Source organism: Phocoena phocoena, chromosome 1 (genome assembly GCF_963924675.1).
Source record: "Phocoena phocoena chromosome 1, mPhoPho1.1, whole genome shotgun sequence".
NCBI lineage: Eukaryota > Metazoa > Chordata > Mammalia > Artiodactyla > Phocoenidae > Phocoena > Phocoena phocoena.
Window position 1 is genome coordinate 87,867,410 of NC_089219.1, and position 19,877 is coordinate 87,887,286.

A 19,877-nucleotide genomic window follows, 5' to 3' on the forward strand; every position below is an offset into this window, starting at 1 on the left:
TCATTTGCTATGTCTTGGTACTATATTTTGATATATTTGTAAGAAATTGAGAAAACAAATGTGCTCATCTATTCAAGGAACTGCACCCAGTACTAAAGGTAGAGATAAATGAGCACAGTTCCATTCTCAACAAGTTCATACTAGGCTAAGGGAAGTTATGCAAAATCAAATGCTTAGAAAACAGATATCAGTCTTCAAAGTTTTTTCTCATCTACCTCTTAAAATAATATGAAAAAATACTCTTACTTGCTCATTTTATGTTATTAAATTTTGATTTGATTTGATTAATTATGCAGAGGCAGATATATGCCGGAATGTAGCTACCTCTCTCGTACAAAATTGTATTGTGTATGATGGCAATGAGCAACAGGTCAGTGGAATACAACATTATTTCCATTAAATCTAGTCATATTCCATTCTAGTCAATAGGATTCAATGTTTAAATGACACTAAGGCCAAGGTTCCATCTGCTTTTCCTGGAAAATTGCTTAATTTACTCTAATTTGCCTGCTGTTTTAAATAACTTTGAAAGAACTCAGCACAGATTGAACAAATTAAAGATGTTCATTTAATGTGGCCTTTGCCATTTTATGACATTTGAAGGCTTAAATTCTTCTCTGAATAATATTTGTAAAGGCACAGGGATATCTGAAATTTAAATATAATATTAAAACTAGTACTCTAATGTATTTTGTGACAGATTAGGAAATATTTTTAATTTCTTTCAAATCTTTAAACATAAATTTTAGACTTTATTTTGTGTTCATATTTTTACTGTGTGTCTGAAGTCATGTCAGAAATTCACTGTCTTCAGTGAATTCACGTCCCTAGAATGTGACATTGAAGAATCAAGCACTCGATATTGTAATGGGGTAGGATGTTGTTTACAAAGGCAGCCATAAGAGAGATGGGTGAGAATGGTATATGAAGAAAGAGTCATGGTCCATTCTGAAGACAGTAAAAGCAACCACATGGGCTCAGAGTAAACGCAGAAACTAAAATTGGGAGTTAGAATAAATGGAGTGAAGCAAAATTGTGAAAGCTGTTGAATATCAGGGGTCAGCAAAGTTTTCTGTAAGGGACATTAAGAGTAAATATCTTAGGTTTTGTGGGTGATATAATCTATGTCACAACTACTGAAATCTGCCACCTGAGCACCACAGCAGCTGCAGACAATACAGAAAGGAATGGGAGTGGTTGTGTCCTAGTGACACTAGAAAAGAAGGCTGGATTTGGTCTGCGAGCTGGTCAGTCACCAACCCTGCTCTGGAGAGACCAAGGCCCCCAGGGGCTGATTTGTTGCTCAAAGGGTTCAGTCCGCTGCCAAAGCCAGAAGAGAGAGAATCACAAGCCTTACTTGGCTGTGGCATTTTGGATCAATCTGCTGCCACACCCTTGCCATCCACAGCCCAACTCGGATTAACCTAAGGCTGCTGAGGTTCCCTCAGTGACTCGGAACCTTGCACAGGCTACAGCAGTGCCCCGCTTTGGGATGACCAGGTTAGAGTTCTCTTATTTTGCAGATGCTCATCCATTGTTCCTCAAAGCTCTGCACCACGTCAGGGTCAAGTCCAGAGGGGCTTCCCACCTTAGTTATATATCTCGCCAAAACTAGCCCTTCTTCGACAACTCTTGGGCCCTATTATTTTGGACAGGGGTCACCAAATCAGAAACTCTTTCTTTCCAGTGTGTTCCTCCTGTGAGTTTTTATGTCTCCTCCTGCCAGGAGACCTCTTGTTTAGGGCTACCCTAGGTCACCTGGAGAGTCTCCCTTAACTTTTATCCAGTAAGATAGGTGTCAGAGTCTGGGCCTCTTGCTTCCATAATGATCCTTACTTTTTAAAAAAAAAAATTATTTATTTATTTATTTTTGGCTGGTTGGGTTTTCGTTTCTGTGCGTGGGCTTTTTCTAGTTGCGGCGAGCTGGGGCCACTCTTCATCGCGGTGTGCGGGCCTCTCACTGTTGCGGCCACTCTTGTTGCGGAGCACAAGCTCCAGACACGTAGGCTCAGTGGTTGTGGCTCACGGGCCTCGTTGCTCCGCGGCATGTGGGATCTTCCCAGACCAGGGCTCAAACCCATGTTCGCTGCATTGGCAGGCAGATTCTCAACCACTGCACTACCAGGGAAGCCCTGATCCTTACTTTTTATAAAACAGGTTCATCTCTCAGCATACCAAAGAAAACAGAAAAGCAGCTTTCCTGGCCACAAAACTTTGTGACATCCTTCTCTAAGGATGTTGGATCCTGTTTAATTTACATTTGCCTATGTCCACCCTTTTAAAGCAAAGATCTGCACCAAGGTGACTTCTCTCTTTGCCTGTAGAAAAAACTAGCAGTTTGTCATCATAAAAAAAAAAGTTAGCCCTCTTTCAAAGAAGCTCTTATTCAGGTGTGAAGTCATTTTCTTGGGATGCAAGAAAAGCTCTTTCTGGAAGGACGATGCTTTCTAAATTGAATAAAACTAAATTATCCAAAATACAAGTTAAAAGAACACTGCACATTTGGATTCTTTTAAATTGCCAGTACTCTACTTATCTTTATCCTGACATCACCTCACAAGTGTTGGCTCATCGCACACTTGCACAATTCACCAGTCAAAATTTGCCAACTTCAGTTAACCCCAATGAGGTGTGTATGTGGACAAGTTATGTGTGGCCACAAGTAGTGAAGCTCCAGAATCACTACATAAGAGTGGTTCAGGGACACCCTTATCATCATCCCTTCCTACAAGTTATGCAGTGATGAATAACTTGCGTTGAGGCTTCATTTGTAGTCCAGGGGTCCTCAACCCCCGGGCCACGGACCAGTACCGGCCTAAGGCCTGTTAGGGACAGGGCCACACAGCAGGAGGTGAGCGGCGGGCGAGCGAGTGCACCTTCATCTGCCGCTCCGCATGGCTCCCCATGGCTCCCATTGCTAGCATTGCCGCCTGAACCATCCTCCGTTCCCCATCCATGGAAAAATTGTCTTCCACGAAACCTGTCCCTGGTGCCAGAAAGGTTGGGGACCGCTGTTGTAGTCTATTGTGATACATTACAGGACGATGGCATGGTAGGACTGTAGCTTGACATCAGTTAGACACTGACTGCTAACACCTCATATTTTATTCCCAGAGAACAACTCTTACAATATCATTAGTATCATTCTTATAGAGAGTCTATTACACAGAGGTTTTTGGTTATAGGTGATGGGAATTCAATGAAAAGTAACTTAAGCAAAAGTGGTTGGGGAAGGAGCTGGTTACTGACTAATGTAACTGAATCTCCCAGAAGATTGTTTTGCAGCTGGTCTTGTGGGTAGTTGAATTCAAGGACTCAAAACTCTCAGAAATCTCTCTGTATCTTTGATATCTTCTTCTGCCTTAATCAGCCTGATTCTCTTCTACTATTTTAAGCCTTTCTTCATTTGGTTGAGGAAACAGGCAGTTTGGGATTTAACACTTGTTCAGTCTTGCCACCAAAAAGGGAAAGGCATTCTTCACTCCTAACTCCAGTTAGGAAACTCCTGGGAGAGTACTCTGATAGGTTTCCACTTGTTTTATGACCATCTCTGGACAAATCTCCATTGCCAGAGGATAGGGTATCATACATGATAGACATCACTTCAGTTGTGTGCTCACACCATGACCAATATGGTGAATTCTGTGACAGTAAATGCCCCCATGCCTCACAACCACACATTAGCTTGTGTTTGGAGATGTCCTATCTCAGAAGGAGTGGGCTTAAACCAAAGCAGCACATGTTTCCTATGCCTGGAATCTATAAAAGCTAAAAATTGGATAAGATAATATTTCACTAGATTACAAATCGGTGACATAAAATTCCATGTGAAAAAGTGAGTCGAATCTGAGAATTCTAGAGTTTGAAAGAGCACCATTTACACATTTGCAAAGACAGATAAGATCTTCTCCACACTTATGTGAAATCGAATTTGTATTAATTTTGCACATCAGAATAAAGTCCAGCATGAATATGGTTATTTTTCAAATATCAATGAACAAATCTTTATCAAAGGTGTAAGTAAAGGAGTATAAGTTGCTTGAAATGTATAATTTTCATGTAGTGTATATATTACTATGAAATTAAACTGTAATCTGTTTCATTTTAAAGTTATGAGACATCTTCATTTTAAAAGCCTATCTTGCTTTAACTCTTTTCATAAGTGATTCAAGTACATACTGCAAGAACAAAAGTGGTGTGAGTGGCGGCAAAGGTTCAAAGCTTTCACACTTCTTTACATCATTTTACATTGCTTTACATTGCTCCCATGTCTGAGAAGATGTTTCCTTTCAGTAATTCCTTCTAAAATCATCTTGACTCCTGCCCTAATTTTTCTTAAAATTGGTTATAAAACATAGCATGGTGACTATAGTTAATAGTATTGTATATTGCACATTTGAAATATTGCATATTTGAAACTTGCCAAGGGAGGAGATCATAAAAGCACTCATCGCAAGAAGAAAACCTGTAATTATGGATGTGTAACATTAACTAGACTTATTGTGGTGATCATTTCACAGTGTATACAAATATTAAATCATTATGTTATACATCTAAACAAATATAATATTATATGTTAATTAGACCTCAATAAAAAGAATACATAATGGTTATCATTACGACAGGCAAATGAAGAGGGCACATAGAGAAATCGTCGTTTAGTATAACAAATAAAATAGAAGTCCTAGCCCACAGAGGAGTTCAACAGCTAAGGAGACCAGGATAGGCCAGAGGATCTATGCAAGAACCACACAAGTGCACAGGTGCTCAGAGAAAGAAGAGGACAACTAGCGTATGGATTATGAAAGATGTTTGGAGCTGTTACAGCTCGAAGACAAGCCTAAAAAGCTTCCTAAGAGATGTGTCTCTTCAGTAGAATTGAGGAGAATTTGATCTGCAATATTTAAGAGAGATCCCTGTTGGCTAGACACTGGGCAGAGAAGAGAGGAGGATGAAAACCTGCTGATTGGAGCACACTTCTTAGCTACAGACAGTTGCTCAACATCCTCTTTTGGACTAATTATGATACAAACTCTATGTGATCAATGAGCAATTATGGAAGGATTGAGAGAACAGGAGTCACTCTGGACTAATTAAAATAAATTCTCTTTGGTGTGTGTCAGACTCACTTCAAACTTCTTGGGAGACTTGTCAGTGTTCTCAAAGTGTTGGGAGAGAGGAGAGAGAATGGGGGAGAGTGATTATTCCTATGGAATCATGACTCGTAAAACCCTAAATTAATCAATAAGTGTGTACTCAGAATCTCTATGTTGTTCTAGAGCTGTGCTAGCCGCTGCAGGGGAGAGTAGATATTATGGAATTTATTCATTCAGTAAATATTCACTGAACTTTTGATATGTACAAAATATTATGCTGAAGGTTCAAGAGAATAAAGAAAAGAAAAGAAAGGTGAGTTATGCATGCTCCATACTTCCAAGAAGCAAAATATCTTTGAGGAAAAATAAGACAATTAATGCAGAATATAACATGATCTACAAACAATGTCCAAGGAAAGTCTTAAAGGATCATAGACATGGAAAAGATTGAGGAAGCTTAATCAGGAAGTTGCTTTTTGTCTGCAAATTTTGAGGGTGGGAAAAGGAAGCACACATAAAAGACTTCAATGCAGGAGAGTATGGTTTATGCAGTACCATGTAGGTTGGGGTATCTTGAGTGTAGAGTCTGCATAGGGGAGAATGGGAGGTGAGACAAAAAGATTGGTGGAGGCCAGACCAAGGAAGCCCTTAAATGCTAGGGTAGAGGCTGGAAAACCAAGGAGCATTTTTGAGCAAATGAGTGGCATAATCAAAATTGTGCTTTAGGAAAATTATCCTGGTGCAAAAGTAAAGAATTGATCAGAAAATGAAGAGCTGAATCCAGGGAAATTGGCCTGGAGGCTATTATAATGTCATGGAGATAATGAAGAATTGAACAAAATGGGGAGAGTAGAGGTAGAAGGGAAGGAGACGGATAGAAGAGAAATGGTAAGTGTCTCTCCCCCAATTCACTCCTACAGTTGGGAGTACAAGATTAGAATGTATCAGATAAAACAAAACAGTTCATAATCAAGGGCTAGAGTGTGCAGTGCAAAATAAGGACCACTGGTGTTCAGAGAGAGGTCACTGAAAGTTGGAGCAGCATGAATAAAATTCAGAAACGTGAGATGTTAATACATTTCAGGGGAGGGGAAGAGCCTATGAGGAGGCACAGGGACAGAATGAACATGGTCCAAGTATGGGTCAAACAAGCTCATCAGAGGAGAGGACACAGTCCGCAGAGGGGGAAACAAGGCTGTTTAGCTGAGACAAGGAAGGTCTCGTGGGGCACTTATCCAGAGGAGTGCGGTCTGGCAGAAGATCTTGGAGGTCACAGTCGACTTTTGTAGGAAACCAGACATTCATTGATGCCAGTGGAAATAGGTAAGAGATGAATATGAAAGAGCAAAATTTCATTGGAAGTTCAAAAGGGTTTGGAGACTATAGGGGATAAAAGGCATGAATAAATCCAAGATGATGATAAGATTTTTAGACTGAGTGGTTGGATCTATCTTATACTTGCTGCTTGTTAAGTAAGTAAGATGGTGGAGAAACATTTGCAACATTTGACACTGAAAGAAAGGAAGACACTGAAGAAAAGGAAGAGCCAATTTATGTTCATGTGTATTTCTCAATTTTTCACACATGACATTTTGTATTAATAGAGCACACCAGGGTAAACTAAAAGGAAATTTTGGGCAGCTGTATAAAACTTGGTGGAAAATTAATTACATTTTATAGTATGTAAGCATAAAGACACATCAAGTTTTAGGGAAATAATTTAAATATAAAATTTCCAAATAAAATCTATTCAATTTTTTAATGAGAATCTCGAGTTATTTCCATAAGATGATTTTGTACAAGGAAAGGCTACATTTTCTGATCAAAATTTTAAATTTTGGGTACTTAGCTTCTTGATAGTCATCACTGAAGAGAAACTTTGCACAAGTAGCTAATAAAAATCTAAAATCATTGCTTTGCAATCATTGAAAATATAGCAACCCTTGAAATTACAATACATTGAAAAAATCCAACAGCTCTGCTTTCACTGACAAAAGTAGCCTTTAATTTTTTTGTGATAACTTGGATGTTTTAAAATCCAGTTAAATATTTTTATGTCCACTGTTTCAAAACAAAAATGATGCTCTTATTTGCAGAATGTGCATGTATTTGGGGGCAGTTGCTATGCAGATAGCTGGGGCACCCCATAGAAGACACACTGGTAACCTGTGGACAAAATTAACAGATCTAAGACAAAGGTACTAGTCACTGACTTCAGTTGTACCCATGAAGAGACTGATGGTTCTTTCCACTCTCTCATCACCCCCAACATGCCACACCGAGGTCATGTCAGTAAACATGCTCTGCAGCTGACTGTCCAGGTGTGTGTTTAGTGGTTCCGTGCTCTGCTCAGTGGGTTTCCAGGTGGTGGGGCTCCTTCTTGGCTCTGTTCAGTGCACTAGGATGGAGCATCAAGTTCTGATGCTACTCTTCTGGTTTTCTTGATTGCAGCCCTCTGGGCATGCTGTCAGAGGATGCTCCACCACCCAGGATGCTCCCAGGATGCTCGCAACCAGAAGCAACCTGCACTGATGTTCTTGCACAGATCTTGCCATGCCCCTGAAGAGATACATTTTTTGTGGGACAGCTGTAATCCATTCTCAACACATTAATATGCCAATGCACAACCACAGTAAAGCTCTGTAATGCAATTTTGCTTTGTTCCTTGCGTCACTGCTATGGGATTTCTTGGGATAGCCACTACTGCCAGAACAAGGACATATTCTGTGGAATGACATTCACTAGAATTGTGCAAATCACCTTCGACCATGCCCTGAGAGTGAATCACAGGGGACCATGATGGGCCAGTCATTGATAGTAAATATAAGATTTGATTGAAAAGTATCTCCTGTCAGAGAATACTGTTAGAGGGTTTTTGTTTTGTTTTTGTTTTAGGTCTTAAGTTAATCTTTTAGCAAATAAATGTCTTGTGATCTCTTCGTATTAGTTAGGGGTTTTGGGTCACAGAAGTGGACTCTGGCTAAATTAATGAAAGAATGAGAGAGGGAGAGAGGAAGAGAGACAGAGACAGAGAGAAGAATTTATTTGAAAGGATATGGGATGTGCCAAGAAACAAAATGAAACAAAACAACAAAGGAGAAAAGCCAGACTTCTGAAAGGAAGGAAACAAGGGCAGTTTGAGAATTGAAAGACCAACATTAATTGCTGTTCTCTCTACTTCTGCTGTGGATCAACACCAAGAACTTTCTGTCTCAGTATGTCTCCCCTCAAGTTTCAAGTTCCTGGGAATAGAGTCTAGGAACTCCAGAGGGGGCTGAATACCTTCAGTCCAGGCAGAGCCCTGACTGTGGGGAATGGGATGGTCCATCAGGAAAATTCAAGAAACTGACTCAAGAAGAAGGAACAATGGATCTTGGACAAACAGAAACAACAGATGTCCGCTTCACCATTTTAACTCCATTTTTCGGTGAGGAAACTGAGTCCCTGAGGTAAAATGTTCTCCACAGCCTCACAGTTAGTCAAGGATGAGGCCAGAACTGTAACATCATTTTACCATCTTCCGGAACTCTTCTCATTCCAGTACTGTTCTTCCTTCACACATCTGCATTTTCAGTTCTTTTAAACCTCTCTCTCTTAGAAAAATAAAATAAAAGCTGACATTGTCTTCTCGAACTGCTATGAAGTGAGCTGATTTCTGGGAAACACATTACTAAATTAAATACACCTTTTTATGATCTTAAAGATAAATGTCAGACAAATATCCTGGGAAGCTGAACAAGAGTTTGTATTTGGCTGTGGGCAACCAAAACCAATACGTAGGAAAGCTACTTCTTTCTTATCTCAGGAGTTTGACAGTGTTAATGATGATGTCAAATGCATTTTCAGGCATATTTTTTTCCAGGTTATTTGTGCTGTGAAGTACACTGTCTTGTGAAATGTCAGAGTGCTGTTTTTTCAGTGAGTGCCGTTTTTCATTTGAATGCACTGGAACAGGATTTCCACGGAAAATATTCAAGTTCTGTGAGGCACATTCAATTGTTTTTAATGCCACTATTATTTTGAGGACCTGCAGCTAGCATACCTGAAGCAACATTCCACATACAAGTTCTGTCCTTGGCCTAAAGGTGGATTTACATGGTGAAGGTGGGATGGAGCATGTTTGTTACTTCAGGGACGTCCTCTAGGAGCCTCGATGCCATAAGTGGCTTGAATGTCAACTCCTCCCAAGGTCTTCCTTGGCCACCATACTTAAGTTTCTCATGGTAATTACAACTGCATCCTAATGGTTTCTTCAGTAGTATATATCACAGGATATAATTATATGTTTGTTAAGAGAGGCAGTATGTGCAGCCTTTAAGATCACAAAGCTGTAGCAACCCACCGGGTTCAAAATCTCAGCTCCACTGATTATAGTAATTATACTTGTTGCAATCATAACTAACCTCTTCAACTCTGTTTCTTTTACTGAAGACATATGACACAGTGGTACCCAGTTTTAAGGATGCTGTGAGAATTAAATGAGGTGACATGTGAAAAGCATTTTTAACAGTTCTGTGTCAGCAGTGAGCATCACGTGTTTTCTATTCCTATGACGAGTGTAATATCTGTGTCTCTCCCCTCTCCACCTGTATTTGACTGTGAGCTCTGTGAAGGCAGGTATCATATCTATTTTCTCCTGTGAGTATCCAGAAAGAAAAATGCCTCTTGCATAGTGGGGGAATTAATCAATATTTGTAGGCTGAATGGATGAATGTATGAATGGATGGGCCAATTTGACAATTTACCAACTGCTTTCACATATATTGTCACATTTGAGCTATAGAACATTGCTGTTAGTTGGTACCAATAGTTTTCTCATTTTATAGATTAGGAAACCGAAGCTGAGAGCTATTAAGTGATTTGCTCAAGAGAAGATTTCAAACATAACAAATCAGGTTTTCTGACTCCAAATCTCATTCTCCTTTGGTTCAACTATTTATTTATTTATTTATTTATTTATTTATTTATTTTCCATCTCTGAATCTTGTCTAGAAGATTTTTCTATAAAATAAGGAAACAATTTGCCCTGTTTACTGCATCGTTTTGAGCATCAAAAGTTTAAGTAGGTAAAACGTATCAACTGTTACCCCAATGTAAGGCATTATTACTGTGTTTAGCATTTAAGGTATTGTATAAAGTAGCTTGATTGTTTTTTGAAATGATTTTAGATGGGAAAGAGAATGTTTTAAAAGAAGGAAAGAAGAAGGAAAGAGAATCTGGGCAAGGGAGGTATAAAGAATTTGCAATAGCAATTGGTTTTGAATTCAGAAGCATTTCCTGATCCCTGACCATGTGGTCAGGTCAAGCTGGTCAAACCACCTAGAGAGGAAAGGAGAGTACCTTTCTTATGTCTCAATACTTTCTTGAAGTTTGAGGTGTGGTCAGCATGCATCTCTGATATTTTATCACATATTTTCAGCTCCTGGCCAATGAAATTAAGGAGCTATAGTTTTAGACTTATGTTTCACTTTCCCTTCATATATAAATGCTGAGTTTCCAGGATGATAAATTCAGGAATGTTCTAACTTGTTTTTTACATCTACCAAGAACTATAAATTCTGTTTGGATACTAAGAAAATGGAAAAAAACAATACTCACACACAGTAACTTTGGTAGTAGTGAGAAGTATAGCTGATCGATAACACAATAATAAACAGAATCAACTAACAATTCTTGAACATTTAGCATGTGGAAGAAGCTGTGTTACATGATTTTATATGCATGATGTAATTTAACTGAGCCATTCATTTCTTTAACAAATATTTACTGAACATGTGCTATTTTCCAGGAACAGTTCCAGTAGCCAGACACATAATGATAATGAAATGCTTGACCTTATAGAGTTTACATTCTAGTGTGAGAGGAAGGCAATGAAAAAATTGGCCAATAAATACTTTATAAGCTAGTTATAGATAGATAAACTAGATAGTTTAGATAAACTAGATAGCTATAAGTTCTATGAAAAAACAGAAAATAATGTATAAGAGTAGAGTAATGGAGGCCTGGGGTGATTAATGCTGCTTGGGTGGAGCGAGTGGTCAAAGAAACCTTCCCTGAGGAGTTTAAACTTGAGCAAAGGTATGAATGGAGCCAGAGCTTAAACCATGTGATGTTGGCAAAACAGTGTCCCTGGACAAAGGAACAGTAAGTGTAAAGTCCCTGAGGCAGTACAAAGCTAGAGTGGGACTGCCAGACCAATAAGGCACAAAGCAATGTGAATGAAGTCCATGAATCAGGCAGGGTCCTTGGGTAGGGCTTTGAGGAAGAGGTGGGGAGTTTGGATTTTCTCCTGAATGTAATGGAAAGCTCTTGGAGGGTTTGGGCAGAATGACACAATTAGATTTACCTGTCAAAAGATCATTCTGGCTGCTGTATAAGGAGTGGTTTGTAGGTTATAGGGGTAGCAAGGGTGGAAGCTGGTAGAACACTTAGGAGCCTATTGTGCCAGTCCAGGACAGAGATGGTGGTAGGTGTGGAGGGTGGAGGTTGGAGGCCAGTAGTCAGCTTTGGAAGATGGCATAATTCTCTCCTGATTACCTACATTCTCTGAGTGAAATAAAAGTTGAAGTCATTAGCTGAAAATGTCAAGATTTGAAGAGACTGGAGAAGGTTTGAGTTAGTTCTCAGAGATTGAGAACGCGAACAGACTATAGAAAAATTACTAGGATTGTGACGTAGTGTGGACTGTTTGAAGTTTGTGGTCATGAGTCCAATGTGACACAAGATGACATGGTTGTGTGTTCTTCTCCATCCACCTTCAGTTATTCTGGAAAAGCAGAGAACTGGGCTTAACTGGGGCTGGGATTTTGCCAGGTGAGTGTGGTGAACAAGGAGTGGGAACTGAGAGATTATACTGTTGGACTCTGAAATCTAAGCCTGGTAGAAGGTGAGGGCATGAGGTGGTAGTGGCAGTGGTAGATCAGAAATGTGCACATTGGTAGATCAGATTGTCCTGATGCTGCCAAAGATCTACTGGATTATGCAATGGACTGAGTATTTGTTTCCCCTCAAAATTCATATGTTGAAACCCTAACCTCCAAAGTGATGGTATTTGGAGGTGGGGGTCTTTGACAGGTAATTAGATTTAGATGAGGTCATAAGGGTGGTGCCCTCATGATGGGATTAGTGCCCTCATAAGAAGAGAACAGAAAAGTAGCTCTCTTTTTCCTCCATGTGAGCATATAGCCAAAAAGAGAGTCCTCACCACATCCTGATTACACTGGCACCCTGAACTGGGACTTCCAGTTTCTAGAATGGTGAGGAACAAATGTCTGGTTTTTTTGCTACCCAGTCTATGTGTTTGTTTATTTGTTTGTTGGATAGAAGGCCAAGCTAAAGCTGGCAATTGAAGAAGTGAGTCGAAAGGTGAGGTAGGAATTGGCCCTCAGATGCTCAAAGTGGAGACTTTGAAGATATTGGAAATGACCAGCGGCATGTTATCATGGAAGTGGGTTACCTTAATTAGTATAATACAACGTTTTATATTTTCTGGGCTTTTTCTCCTCTGTATCCTTGGACTCTTCTGGGTTGCCAGAATAATCATAAAGTTGAGACAAGCCAAGAACATCACCAAAAAGTGAAGGACTTAATTTGTATTCTTAATGTCTGAGAAGTGCCTACTTTTACGGTTATGACTGTAGTACTGACGTGGTTCCGGGGGTGTGATGATGAGGTAACAGCACACCCTGGCTTTTGGGCTCAATGAGGATGCCCACACAACCGCCTCCATTAATGACTCATCATTCCCAGACAGGCAATAGTGAATGTTTATCAGCAGGTGAGTCGGCATATCCTAGGGAGCCAGGGAGTCTCCTAGGCAGAGAGTCCTCAGTCGGGGAAGTCGTTCCTGGATAGCAGCCAGCTCTCAAAGAGTTCCCATCACGGCCTACTTTTCAGTATGCGATCCAAGTTTTAATTTCGCGCAGATAGAGGTCAGTTTTCGCGCTGTGGGTCAGTGCTCAAGATCCTGGCTTCTGCTCTCCAGCAATCCTGAAGTTAGAGTTCCTAGAGGGATCCAGGAGGCTTCCCAAGGGGGCGTGGGTGCCTAGTCTCCTCAGCCTCGCTGCTGCAGAAACCAGGGGTGCGTCCCTCTTTTCCGATTCTTGACGTCAAGCCCCGACCGCCGCGAAGCCTCGCCAGGGCGCTGGAGAGCAGAGGGAGGGTGGTGGGGAGGGGAAGCCATTGCAGCAACAGCTTGGAGGAAGGAGCTGGACGTCTCCGCCGAGAAAAACCGGGGGTGGGAGCCAGAGTAGGGGAGGCAGAGGACCTGCTGTCTCTAGGAGCCTCTGAGTTGCTGCAAAGAGGGGCGGAGAGAGGCGGGGGCTCTGCCTGCACCGCGCTGGCTCCAGCGGTGCCCGCGGGGAATGTGACATCAGCGGCGCCGGGCGCTTGCGGCTGGAGGAGGCATCTCGCCTCGGCTGCGCTGTGCACACCTCGCCCCGGGGAAAACGCAGACCCGGGCAGGCGGCAGGGATGTCGGCGAAGGAGAGGCCAAAGGGCAAAGTGATCAAGGACAGCGTGACCCTCCTGCCCTGCTTTTATTTCGTGGAGGTGAGTTGGCCCAGCGCCTTGGCATAATGCAGATCCTCCGGGTGGCTCCGGAGCCAGTTCGGGTCCCGGACGGTGTTGGAGGCGCGGAGCCCGTGCCTGGGTGCGCGCTGCTGCCCCTAAATGCCCCACGCTCCCCCTTCCCCCAGGTTTCTCGGGAGCTCCCCCGAGTGTGCCTGTGAGTGCCCGCTAGCCAGGGGTGATTAACAGTAGCGATGCCACTGCTAGGTGGCTTGCAGACGGGAGATACCTGTGTGAGTGAGTGTGGGGCTAGTTCCCTGGCCCTCCTGGACCGCCTGGGTGCACAGCGTCATCAGTGGCCCAGAGGGGCCATGATACCGATATTTCGGGATTTGTGTCCTCAACCTGCGACTACGTATCTAGAACTCTGTGAGCTTTCTATAGGAATTCAAATACACACAGCCATGCCCGGGGTGTATGGGGGCTGGGGATGTTTACGTAGGATTAGGAATATTGATTGCTTTATTACACAAAAAACAAAACCAAAAGCCCTAACCCTATTAAAATTACTATGGTGCTCACATCAGCTTCTAAAATTGGGTCCACATCTCTAGGCATCAATTGGTTGGTCCTTTTCCATGGTTAACAAAAATCATCTGCATATACACAAATATATGTATATGTATACATATGTATATGTATGTATGTATAATATTTTTAAAATAAGTGACATCATCTGATTTTACATGATTTGTATGTGTGCATTTATTCTGTGCTGAGCAGTATTACAGATAAGCAGTTAACATGTAGATGTATTCATAAATGAACCGCTAACTTACCAAAATGCAGCATTTAAGAAGGAAAAATTTCTGGGAGGGTTATAAAGATTGACAGGTACAGTGATTCCATGCACTGTGGTCCGTTGCATTAGGAAGACATTTTTAAGCAAGAGGTTTATTAAATCATAGGTAGAGAGGAGATGTATTGGATAGGTTTAGTGAAATCATATGGCTTTAAGCATAAAACTATATTCTGTGTAATTAGAGCCTGGATTGCATAGAGAATTATAAGACTGTTGCTGAATTATAAATATCCTTCTTTGGCTGTCTTTTCAGCCAAATATGGAGGTTTAGCACTTCCAAGTACAGATAGTAGATTCTGTATTTGATGATTGTGAGGCTTATCTGTGTTGAGGGATAGTTACTGTCTTGAAACTTGGGAGAAGAGACATTGTCAGATTGTTTTTATAGACAGTAGTATATGTGCAAGTTTCTCTTAGGTCTCGCAAATTTTAAAAATGGTTTCAGTGTTAAGAAAGATGTACGTGATTTGCATAAGTCTCAGAGAAATGATGGGTGACTCCTTCATCCATGACCCATAGAAAAGAAGGAAAAAAATTGACCTGTTTATTTAAAGTAATTAATTGATTCATTTATTTTTGCCCTTCCTCTTTTCACAAGGGATTTTGAGGCCATGGTTTAGATAATTTTGTTGAAAGCTAATGAAGAGTTTTATCGAGAAAAAACCTATGGGCACAGAAGATTCCATGGTGAAAGGGGTAAAGGAATAGAGAGATAGGATCCCTGCCTTGAAGTTAAATCCTGTCAGGCCACTTGTCGCATTGCTAATCCACTGTGGTTTTGTCCAAAAGCACTTTCATTCACGTCTGGATCTATTACATCTGTCTAGGAGACATCAGTTAATTGCTGGCTTCTGCCTCCAGGACGGAGCACCTGAGGTCAGCTAGAAGCTGACCACATTTGGATTGCAGCTGTATGGCTTCGAGGAAAATACTTTCATGAAAGAGGACGCAAACCAGAGAATTAAGGATGTGCCTTAAAAGAATCTATGTGTGCACTTTTGAGGTACCTTTAATAGGAGTACATTATATTTTAATCTAAAATTTTAAAAGTAAAAATGCCTCATAATGCATTTGAAATGTGTCTGTAGGAACAAATATCTCACAAATGTTAATTCTTTTCCATGAGTGGAAATAGCCCAAAATCATTACCTTCACTTTGACCCATTCAGATACCCTCTACAAATTCCTTAGCAGGGCAAGCTATAGAACAATTACTTGAGGACAGTTCATGGAATTTCAATGTGCATTTATGACATTATGTCTTGGGGGTAACAGATTTCAAACGGAGAGCCACAAAATTGGATTGCAAATGATCTCTCTGAAACTTAAATGCATGATGAACCTCTAAAGAGCCTCCAGAAAATGGGGGAAGACATTAGTACACCAATTATTTAAGGGGTTGACAGAATGCACTACTGAACTCCTTTGGAATGATTCATTTTGAGGCCAGTGAGAATGAGCTTTGTAGCTGCTTTGGAGGACGAATAAATATAGCATGAATTAACATGTCAGTAAAGTGCTCTAGAGTAATGGCACTTTGCTTCCAACATAGTTTCCCCAGACCTTTGTAATTAAAATGGAAAAGTGAAACATGAGTGAATCTTTCATCACATATCAGCCCAAAGAACATATTTTAAGCCTTTTCTGTTACTTCAGACAATAATTTAAGGAACAAAAAGAGGCAAAAAGGACCAGAATTTGAGGAGAAAATAGGACCTAAGAATTAAGTTAGGTTCCTACCATATACCATACAAAAATAAAGTCTGGACAGACCAATGATTTAGATTTTTAAGAAACAGTTAAAAAACTAAATAATAATAATAACACAGAAGTATATTTTTAGATTTTACAGTGAGAAAGGCCTTTCTTAACATATTACCAAAGTCAGAAATAATACAGGAAAAGACTAACACATCTTTCTACCATCCCAAATAAAGTTTCTCTGTAACAGAAGATGCTCTCAAGAAAGTTTAGAGAAGAAAACAGTCTCTGGGTCTCAAGTCAGTGACACCATGGACAGTTTAAACTTTGCCTTTCTTCAAGCAGTTCAGGCTGTTTCAAATTGCTATTCATGATAGGCATGAAATATGAAGAAACTAACTAGGAAACTGAGGAGCAACTTTCATTCCAACCAGAGGAGGCTAAAATCAATTTAGACTGAATTAAGGCAGAAAAACCTGGGCCTTACAGACAGATTGACCCGGTTCATATATCACCTGTGCCACATACTACTTGGATAATTCTGGCCAAGTTACTTCTCTCATCCTCAGTTTCTACATATGTAATAGAAATTATATGAAGTAATATAAATATATGTATTCATATATAATAGAAATTATAATAACCATATATCTTAGGCTATATTATGAGGTTAAAGCATGAAAGATACCATATATCATACCTGAGCTAGGCACTCAGGATGTATCAGTTTCTTTTGCATGGTGTCAGGGTATAGAGATTATATCCTATATATAGGCCAAGGTGTTCAGTCATTAAAATCAGGTAATCATGTCCCAGCTGACCACCAAACTCGATATTAAACAAACGTTAAGTTAATGGATAGAACTAATTTTTTCTTACATCTTTGGTTTATGCTGCCAATTGTTTATGCTGATAAAGGGGTTTATGGTTGACAGTAATTAAAAATATCAATATTACATGGTGATTTGAAAACACACCATGATTTCCAAGATGGCACCTCACTTTATAAACAAGTTTGACAATTCAGGTTTGCATTGTTCGATGTGGGAAAAGAAAAGTCAAATTATGAAAGGAACTCTCAAACAAGCATATCCAAAGCTTTATCAGGTTGAACAGAAAGCCAGTTAAAAGGAACATTCCACTGAAGAAAAGGTTTCTCTTGCCTTTAAAGTTCCAAAGCACTCTCCAAGTGATGGCTGTATCACTTACATTGCAATCGCACCCGGCAGCACGTCTAGAAATAGTAAAAGGTCTTTCAGCTTACTAACCCAATATTATACGTGAGAAGGCTGGTTGTCTGCGTGCCTAATGCATTTCCTTTACGACAAGCGTTACAACGGTCCCACCTGTGCTCAGACTCACAATTTCATTCTCATTAGTCATCCTGTTCCAAGATATGGGTTCACATTGACTCAGTATGTAATACAAACAAATGATAAATTACCCTTTAAACCAAAAAGATACAAGTTCTTAATAAATAAATGGGAAAAAGATTCTTCTCATTTAAACATTCTGCTTGATGGCATACATTTTTATTACTAATCTAATGTTTACTTTATGGAGGTAAAAGAGCAGTGTTGGACCTATATGCAAAGTATTTTTATAAAGCTATAGATGCAGATAGTTAGAAATTTGTTTTTCATACACTTATACACACGCACGCAAGCACACACACACACACACACACACACACAGAGGCATGCACAAACACAGAGGGAGTAGGAATAGCCTCTCTCCACTGAGTGCAAAATAACTCTACCTGAAGTATTACAGATTCAAAATATTGTAAACACGACAGACTTGAAATTATACAGAAAGTTTTCACTAATTTGAATATTGTACTTAACAATGGATATGTTTCAGGATTTTGTTCATGCAGGTTAATTACTACAGTTTAGGGTCAGTAAAATAGACATTGTGTTCAGGAGTAAAAGCCATCATTTCTCTGTTACCATCCTGCCTGAAGAAGTCCAAAAAGCCTTTGTTTGAGCAAAGATAACCTGGTTAGTTCAGTCTGAACGTCATGCCTAGACGTTATGGTGTCTTGACAGACCTTAATATGTTTTCTATTTTTTTCCCACTGGAAAGTGTCCACTGTATCTTAATTGTAGCAAACATTAATTCACAAGATTTCTGTTTTAGCTCAAGATCTATGTGAAAATTACATAACTCATATGATCTTGCTGGAAAATATAGCTAGCTGATTTCCTTTTACATAAACTTTAGCATCAGTAGGAAGCACAAAATGACAACATTTCTGTATTGCACGTACCAAAATAGTAGCTGTAGGTTTTTTCCCTTTTCTAGGTGGCATAGACAGTCCACTCAAAGATGTAGTCCAAACCCACCAACAGAGATGAGCTGACAAATCTTTCCTCCTCTTTTAGGGTCACGATGTGCAAAGTCCTTTGGTGAAAAACACAAATGAAGTACAGATGATAATAGAGTCCTAAGTTTCACAGAGCCTAAATGAGGACATTTCCACCAATACCGAGACCAAGTATTGAACATAGAACCCGCCGTTAAGGAATTCTATACTATTGCTAGGCTCCCCCACTATCTTACTGTGTCTTCATGGATGAATCACTCATAGTAATCTTTGTCCTACTTTCCTCTAGAAGGAAAAAAATGTGTGCCTTCTACCAATCTCAAAGGGATATTAATAATAATGATAACAATAATAACAAGGAATAGTCAATTTCAAGCCTCCTTTATATGACAGACCCTGTATACATTATCTTTAATCCCGAGAACTGGATTATTTGTATTAAAGTAATATCGAGAAGGCATTATTATCCTTATTTTTTTATTTAAAAAAATTTTTTTTGGTACACGGACCTCTCACTGCTGTGGCCTCTCCCGCTGCGGAGCACAGGCTCCGGACGCGCAGGCTCAGCGGCCATGGCTCACGGGCCTAGCCGCTCCGCGGAATGTGGGATCTTCCCGGACCGGGGCACGAACCGGTGTCCCCTGCATCGGCAGGCGGAATCTCAACCACTGCACCACCAGGGAAGCCCTATCCTTCTTTCTTTAAACCAGCAAATTGTAACTCAAAGAGCTAAATATCTTTCTGGTGACACAGCACTTAAGTGAAGGAGCCACGATTTGGGTTCTTGTCCATGTACATCTCCTCCTGCATTACCATTACCCCCACTCCACCTCACACATGACTCTAATAATAATGCTAAACTTAATGAGGGAGTGGGATGGGGAGACCTGCCTCTGCTGTGACTTGGCTAGCTTTGTGGTGTCTGAAGGCGTGTATGTGGAAGATGCCTGTTGAGGTTCTTTCTGTCTGAGTTGTGGAATAGAGTTTTCTCTTCATTCAGCTACTGAACTTGGCTTTCTTAATGCTATCTCTCACCTAGAGTAACTGAATTAATTCTAATATGGCTGTGTAGATGACACAATGACTGTCTACCTAAAAAGCTGCTTCCTTTGGGAAAGCACAAATGGTACCCCTGAGGCTTCTGCAGAGGAAGACTGAACACGGAGCTCCGGGTAGAGTGAGAGGGAAGAGTTGGAACGGAAAGAAAATTTAGAAAAGTAGACTGTGTATGTCTATGAGAATGATAGAGCGTGGAGGAAAGAATTCCTAAGAGAACAGAAACAGAGAGAGGCCAGGCCAAGGAGGATTAGGAGAAAAAGCATGAGAAAAATAGAAGATAGGAGTGAAGGGCATGTGAGGGTAATGGGCATCTGTGAGTAAG

General features: G+C 40.4%; 1 protein-coding gene across 2 annotated transcripts in view; it reads left to right on the forward strand.

Annotated features, from left to right (window-relative positions):
• The first annotated feature begins 13,430 nt into the window (after positions 1–13,430).
• The window catches only part of PLPPR4 (phospholipid phosphatase related 4), a 36,363-nt gene continuing 29,916 nt past the window's right edge, over positions 13,431–19,877 (forward strand). Inside the window, exon 1 of one of the 2 annotated variants that reach the window (XM_065884703.1) lies at positions 13,431–13,646. In XM_065884703.1, coding sequence (XP_065740775.1) covers positions 13,569–13,646 — 78 coding nt within the window. In that variant the 5' untranslated portion in view covers positions 13,431–13,568. The remainder of the gene's footprint in view (positions 13,647–19,877) is intronic. The other variant, XM_065884692.1, reaches the window with a different exon arrangement.